At 33.4% G+C, this 8,256-nt stretch overlaps 1 protein-coding gene across 1 annotated transcript in view; it reads left to right on the top strand.

Annotated features, from left to right (window-relative positions):
- Positions 1-5,266, top strand: part of LOC108694869 (cytosol aminopeptidase-like) — an 11,753-nt gene extending 6,487 nt beyond the window's left edge. Inside the window, exons 4-9 of the mRNA XM_018204554.1 lie at positions 207-381; positions 483-810; positions 885-1,153; positions 1,358-1,536; positions 1,673-1,864; positions 5,104-5,266. Coding sequence (XP_018060043.1) covers positions 207-381; positions 483-810; positions 885-1,153; positions 1,358-1,536; positions 1,673-1,864; positions 5,104-5,192 — 1,232 coding nt within the window. The 3' untranslated portion in view covers positions 5,193-5,266. The remainder of the gene's footprint in view (positions 1-206; positions 382-482; positions 811-884; positions 1,154-1,357; positions 1,537-1,672; positions 1,865-5,103) is intronic.
- Positions 5,267-8,256: the final 2,990 nt, after the last annotated feature.

Here is an 8,256-nt window from a genome sequence, read left to right as displayed (position 1 = left end):
TTGAAACAATTTCAAAACATGTTCTTATCTTATTAAATGGTATTAATTTCTTTTGTGCGTTTAAGATTATAGTGTAATTATAATTGTTTATAGTATACAGGATGATTTATCCATTTTTTAAACAGGTTTTAAAGGAAAATCGTTAAAAAGAAAATTATATTATAAAATATTATATATTCTATTAAAGTTTTAATTTTATTTTCTAGCGGGATGCCGTGCACTGGATGATGTCGAGATAAAGGACATTAAGTTAGAAATGCTAGGAGACGCGGAAGCTGCCGCTGAAGGAGCTGGTTTATCCACATGGCTTTATCAAGGTTATAAAAATGAAGAAAAGAAAAAGAAATTACCAAAGATTTCACTATACGGAGAAGAAGGAGAGTAAGTAATATTTCTTTATGTTTATCAAAAAACATTCATTAAAATTGAAAAATGTAAATTTTGTTTAAGAATACAAAACTAATAATTTATTATTCTTTAAGGGCAGAATGGCGAGTTGGCATTATCAAAGCTCAAGCACAAAACTGGGCTCGCGAACTCTCGGACACGCCCGCGAATCTGATGACACCGACAATATTTTCGCAAAGGGTCTTTGAGGTTTTGACGCATCTCGGGGTTGATGTACAAGTACATGACAAAAGCTGGGCCGAGCAGAAGAAGATGGATTCGTTCCTTAGTGTGGCGCGCGGTAGCATCGAACCACCCAAGTTCCTCGAAATCAGTTACAAGGGCGCCGAGAATCCGAACGAGTCACCAATGACGTTTGTTGGCAAGGGAGTTACTTTCGATGCCGGTGGCATCAGCCTTAAGGTGAGTCAGTCTTTCTCTATTTCTAGAAATAATTAACGAGAAAATGAGATTTTAAGGTAAGCAATTTCTCGCAGCCATCAGCGGAGATGGACGAGATGCGCGCAGATATGAGCGGCGCCGCCTGTGTGGCCGCTACCATACGAGCCGCAGCGGAACTCAAACTGAAGAAAAATATTGTCGGACTGATCCCACTCACGGAGAATCTACCGTCCGGACATGCGACGAAACCGGGAGATCTAGTGCGGGCGATGAACGGCAAGACCATCATCGTGGACAACACCGACGCAGAAGGCAGGCTGATTCTCGCCGATGCGCTGTCCTACGCTGAACAGTTTAACCCAAGGTTTGCTTGAAACTAAATAAAATAAATTTTATTGATCTTAATATTTAGAATTAGTATAAAAGAACTATATCTCTTGGATCCTAATTTTAGCAAAAAGATATTTTCTATGTTATTAATATATTATCATATTTTATCAATATTTTCGGAGCAGAGAAATTATCTAAAACAATTATAAATAGATAAGTGTCTTCAATTTAAATATAGATTTATCTTGGATATCGCTACGTTGACTGGTGCCATGAGAATCACCTTGTCGAATTCTGCAACTGGAGTATTTACTAATGATGGCAACCTTTACGAAACTCTGAGAAATGCTGGCACGGTAACCGGCGATCGAGTATGGAGATTACCTCTGTGGCAGCATTTCACAGATGAAGTAACAAGTGAGTGATTCAAAGAATTTATGCACGCGTTACGTTATCTATTTTATAACTCTATTTTAGAAACTTCTTTCTTTATATATTCATTCTTTATTATCTTCGGATCATTGTCCCGTTATTAAATCCCGATAATTTTCAGAAAAAGTCAAAGGTGCTGATATAAATAACATCGCGAAGTGCAAGGGTGGTGGCTCTTGTACTGCCGCTGCATTTTTGAGAGAGTTTATCACCAAGGATACGCCGTGGATGCATTTGGACATAGCTGGTGTCATGGGTCCCGCCCACGACGAATTACCATATATCCCGGCTGGAATGACCGGGCGTCCAACACGTACGCTTATACAATTCCTACAAGCGCTCTGTTAAACAGTCTGCAGATGGTCATTTTACGTAACTCTTACACGTCAAACGTGTCCTTGTAATTTTATATACATATATGTAAAAGTTTACACAGAAGGATATGTATATAGAAATATACATATATATAGGTATATATAGGGGAATTACGCCTAATATGGAGAGGATTATATTGGGCGATGCATTCAATTACTCGAAGTAATAAAGTACAGAATGATAAGATGATAAAACGCATAAACAACTTGCCGCAGGCCAGTAACAGCATTTTTTAAATCTAATATCTTACTAGATAGATAAAACCAGACTCATTGATCAGGTTTCTACGAGAGTTTAAGATTAAAAATAATGCAAGTTGAATGTATGTGCTTTAACGCGGTTTGGAAATTATCTTTCAACAATATCAACAGTCTGAATATTAAATAAGCTGAAACTTAAATTTTTAATAAAATTTACGATATAATAACGAATGCTAGCAAGATAATTTCTGCATGATGTGAAATTTTGCCATTATTATAAGAATATTAGAAAATATTATATTAAGTTTGTTAATCAAGGTTTTATATATATATAATTCTTGATATATTTGACATATTTTACATTATATAGATGATATATCTCGAATAATTATCTAAATTTTCTATCTGATAGATTGTTATATATTCGACGATTACACGCAATCCTTTGAATCAAAATTATTAAACCTCGCCATATTAGGCAGTGCCTACATCTTTTAAGTTACCACTTCTTATACGATTAAAATATATAATCCGTAAAAGTAATGTATACATGCAGTGGAAAAAAAAATGAAATAGAATACTTAATTATTTACATAAATGAAAGTTGCTTATTTTAAACAAATTTAAACAAATTTCACATTTGTCAAAGACATCTCCAGATACATGTGTGTATCATGTAATAATTTGATAATTATATATTCGTTGCATTTTAACACATACGAATGTTTGTAAAACATACAACTTATCAAGTTGTTTCTATTAGTAAACTAAAAGTATATAGCTTCGAACCTTTTTATAAATTCACAATACTGGATTTTCCATCCCATTTAAAAAAAACATCCGGAAAAAGGATTTTTTATCTATTAGACACTATTCCCCTATATAAAATATCAGTTTCCATTACAAATTGAAACTGATCATCCCATTTTATACATGCGATTATTACGTTTGATTATAAAACGGTTTTGAAAATAAGTTTTGTACAACTCTTTTACAATTTTGTACAGTCGAATTGCTTTCGTATGTTAAAGCTGACGAGCTTTTCTTTTGGTAAATAGACCTTATAATCTCGAAGACCTTATAATCAGGATTTTAAACTATCTGGAATAGTGAAAATAAGGAAGCGTGCTCTGTATATGTATATAATTAACATTTGTATTAACTACATGTATACTACAGTGCATACAATATAATATTGTACAGGATGAAAGAGTTGCATATGTTGTATATGAATACATCAGATTTAAAAAATAGCGAGTAATATAAGCATTTTCTGTCCTGGGATTATAAAAGACAATATATAAAAATTGCTTATTAATAGGAAAAATAGATTTGTTTTTATATTATCATATTAAAAGCGACAATTCATATATAAAATATTTCTTTTGGTTATCACATTACTTAAAAAAACACGCATAAAATTGCTATCTTGTACATTATTTTCAGTACATATCTACATTGTAACTATATAAACATAAATAATTTCAAATAAAACTAATACTTTTAAATAATTTTTAAAATAATTGTTTTAATTATGGATAAATATTAACTTTTTTTTAAAACTAAAATTTGATTATTTTACAATGTATCCTGATATAAAATTATTATGTACTTCGTGGATTCGTAGAACACATCGCGGTACTTATAAGTACTGTAATGGTACATAATACAAATTATTAATCAAATAACTAAAAATATGTCAATAAAAAGACAAAATATTTAAGATTTTTTTTTAAATCTTGACTACATCTTAAGATTCGCTTTATGTGTATTAATGCTATCTAATGCTATCTAATGCTATGTAATAAGTATACTTTACGGTCACGGAGTGTGTTATACTTTGAAGAATTTATGTAAACGTGGATAAAAATTTTGAGTTTGTACGTAAATATTCAGGACAGAAATGCTTATATTAGTGCGATCAACAAACATAATATTCATATTATATATTTGATTTTGCACGATACATTAGTATATTTTATTGATATCGCACGAACAGTACATTTGATAGGTGTCCAAAGGCACTGTAGAAGCGATGAACGCAGCTTATTATAAAAGTGTCGGCGATCTCAGAGAATACAAACTAACGATATAGTATAAAGAAATAGGAAGATCCTTATCCTTATCCTTAATGTACAAGTAAAAGTATCATGTTGCTCACATCTCATATAATCTCATTATTATGTACAATTTATTGCCGCTTCAGTTGCAATGTATTATCATACTTTTGTCACTCTACGTCGCAATTTTACATTTCCACGTAAGCTCGCCCCCGTATCTTACGATTTCTACGACTAGTACAAAGAATACAAAATCTGTCTTTCGCGTACAGAACAGTTTCAGGAGGAATGCGAAAGAATGTTCATATAGTCGTAATGTCAATCCAAAGCTGAATCACAATAAAACTGGCACTGTTAAAACGCGTTTACCATGTAGACCTCAGTAAGTTCGTAAATTATATGATATTTGTATGCATTGTTGTGTCTATTTCCACAATATAACAATAACGCATATCAACTGCACTTTAATTATCAGCATTATCACTATCATCACCATTGATACAGTACATTCAAATCAACAATTCAACATCGAACACAATCTCATAACAACCTAAATGACCCTTGACCTTGAAAGTACAAAACGTAGTCTCTCTCTCTCTCTCTCTCTCTCTCTCTCTCTCTCTCTCTCTCTCTTCCAGAAGAAGAAATTAAAAATGCCACACGTATTATGTGCAAGGCGGAGGAGGCTGCTGTTGCGGAGAGGGAAGGGGCGCCGCCGCAGCAGCTGCGACTGCGGCAGCAGCAGCGTAGGACGACGGGTCTGAGGGATCGAGAAGCGGTGGCGGCGGCGGTAGGCCGCTGCCACCGCCGCCTCTTCCTCTACCTCGGCCTCTTCCACGACCCCGGCCCCGGCCCCTCCCCCTTCCGCGTCAACTCCGCCTCTCTGGCATCCCTATGTTGCTCGTTGTCTTTTCCAGGTAGGCCAGGGGCCCTTGCAGGGCGCTACTACCCATACCGCCGACCGGAAATCCGGTGGCTCTGCCACCTACACCACCTTGTGTCATGAACATGCCTTGCTGATTGACTGGCACACCAACTCCCTGAAGACCTGATGTAGGCGGGCCACCAGAACCCTGTTGCACCTGCAAAGTCACATCAAATGAGGATGTATCGTGAGGATCGATACATAACGATGATGTTTCCCATGAGACATATATGAGTGCAGCAGGAAGATGCAGTACAGCGAAAATGATAAGCTTTCATTCAGTGTTTATATTTCAGTCTCTGATATAACATCATAGAAAAGAACTTATGGATTACTCCATTATATTTTCGTAAAATAGATATTTAATAATATGTTTCATATGCACGCATACGTTCAAAAAGATACACGCACAGACAATAATCAAAGTCAGATTTGTCAGGAATAATAATAAATAGGCGAGGAAAATAAAGGAAAGCACAATAATATTTCATTCTTATTTTTTTTGCTATGAACAAAGATATTTATTCTGCTACAACATCTACTTATGATGTCAAAACAATATGAAATAGTATCTCTCAGATTGCAATAATACTTTTCTTATGAGTTATTTGCAAATTTAAGATTTAAATGCTCTACATTACTATTTAGTATATAGATACTATTTAGTATATAGATGTGTAAAGAGAGAAAGAAAAGGGTGTACACGGGATGTATACAAAGTATATACAATAAACCTTCGATATTTTTTAATGTTGAAAGGAATGTATACAGATACATATTTCTGGATATTTTGATTGTAAAGAACAAATAAAAATTATTTACAAAAAATTATCAAACTTTCACATGAACATTTTAATGATATGAAGGATATTGATTCCATTTCATACTAAATGGAATGTGTTTGCGCTGCAACATGTCACAAATGCAATCACAATTTTATTGTGCAAAACGATCGGCACCTTGGTGAAACTAAAAAAATTGTACTTAATATTTAACAGATTTGTAAACTTCAATGATGGAGCTCCTGTTAGAACAAGATATTCGGATATAAGTGTGTAATTTGTGGAAATACAACTTTAGCAGATAATTCGTTCAGGTAATTTGTTAGAGTGTACAGTGTTTTTATTGAAAAAGAAAAATGATCCGATTATGTTCTCTTTCATTGGAACTTACAAGTCAAATGTTAAATATAACAAAATAAATGTTTTGCGCAATCGAATTGTAACTGCCATTGGCATCATATGCGGCACACTTGGAATGAAAAGGAATTCCAACTCAAATTCCTTTATCACTAAAGACGTTCATATAAAAGTTTGATAATTTTTTAGTAAGAAACTTTTTGTTGCTTTTTATAGTAAAAACAGAAATATGTGTTTATTTTTATTTTGCTTCATTTCAAAATATCGAAAATTCGTATGTACACTCTATATGTTTTGATTCAAACATATACGTATCAAACTATTATTTATTAGAAAAAGCTCGATAGTTATTTACAAATAACAATATTTTGCTACTTATTTTCGTAATTATAATGCAATTTATGCAACATTATTTGATGCGCATGCATACAATATCTACATGCAAAAGAGTGAGCCTCTTATGTACATATTTATGTATATTTTTTCTGAATACAGAAATATGATGCGAATAAATGTTACTCATAAGAAAAAAATCTTTTTAAAAAATAGACTGAAAAAACTATATATTCTATATATGTTTATAGTTTCGTTACGTCTCTATATAAATTTTCAAATAGATCTTTCTTACGAAATGATGTCAAATGTAAAGGTGATCACTAGGTCCTATTAATATGAAGTATATCAATCATGAATACTCTTAAATTTTATTCTTGTCATCAACAGATTTATTACATATTTTTCGTCTTTTTTTTTACTTAGTGTTTGTACATTATCGTTCATTATTTTGGCACCGTTCTACAACACTTTGTACATACAGTTAATTCCTAATGAAAATTTCTGTTTTTGTATATACTTTTATATCATAGTTAATTATAAGAAAAGCAATTTAATTTATTAATCTCTTTTTTGTACAATATATTTCTTTGTTCGTGTAGAAATTGTAAGGCACTGATATTATACAGCATTATAATTATCACGCGTACGTAGTGAAACTAACTGTCTTGTCTCCGTAATTATTTAAAAAAAGTTATCTAATGTTTCAAAGTGAGTAGTTTCAGGGTGTGATCCACTTGGCGCTACAAATGCTTTGAAGCATTCGATTGACCAATCGAAAGAAAGAATTTTACTAATTAACCAATCAGAAAATGCTTCGAAGCATTTGTAGCATCAAGTGAACCGTAGCCTCAGTCGTCAAAAACATGGTGGAAGAGATTGACATGAGGTTTATTCGCGTCGCATGATCCAACATGTCCCATCATAGCTCCTACTCACTCCAATGCGCTCATTAGAATGAGTAGGAACTATAGCAGGAGCATGTTGAAGCATGCGATGTGAACAAATCTATGGTGTGCTCAATTTGGGTAAATTACGCCCCTTTTGCAAGTCGAAGCAGAGAGAAATCTGAGAGAGGACATGATGGCCCAAACAAATCTGTAACCGCTATCGCACGCTACTCTCTGACAAAATAGATGTAAACTACATAGCAACGTCCATTTTTCAGGGCTGAAGATGAGAAATCGATATTTGGTAGCACGATTATACGAACCAAATATCGATTTATCATTTCCAGCCTTGAACAATGGACGATGTACCCTAAGTGTACGTTGCTATGTAGTTTACATCTACTTTGAGGACAGTGTGCGGTAGCATTTTGCGATTACAGATTTTGGACTGTTATATCTTCTTTCAAATTTTTCTCTAGTCGAAGTATCGTTCGTAGATCCAGACTTGCCAATTGCGAAGAAATAAATGATGTTGCAACTGATCTCTATACATCTTTGTCAGATTCCGCTATGTGTCTTTTTCTCTCTTTGTATCAAAGCGCGGAGCAATATCGACTTAATAAGTGTCAAATGTGATTTTAAGAGTTTATTAGAGTACGTATTACGACATTATTCGAAATGGATTCCTATTAGAATTATTCAATTATTCCTTAGATTTCTATTGTATTTTCTAAGAAAAACGGAATAATTCTGTAAGTGCCCTGAAGATTCCATCGAACTATA

Source organism: Atta colombica, unplaced genomic scaffold (genome assembly GCF_001594045.1).
Source record: "Atta colombica isolate Treedump-2 unplaced genomic scaffold, Acol1.0 scaffold125, whole genome shotgun sequence".
NCBI classification, from domain to species: domain Eukaryota; kingdom Metazoa; phylum Arthropoda; class Insecta; order Hymenoptera; family Formicidae; genus Atta; species Atta colombica.
The sequence above is the reverse complement of the archived record's forward strand: the minus strand, read 5'-3'. Positions and strand labels throughout refer to the sequence as shown.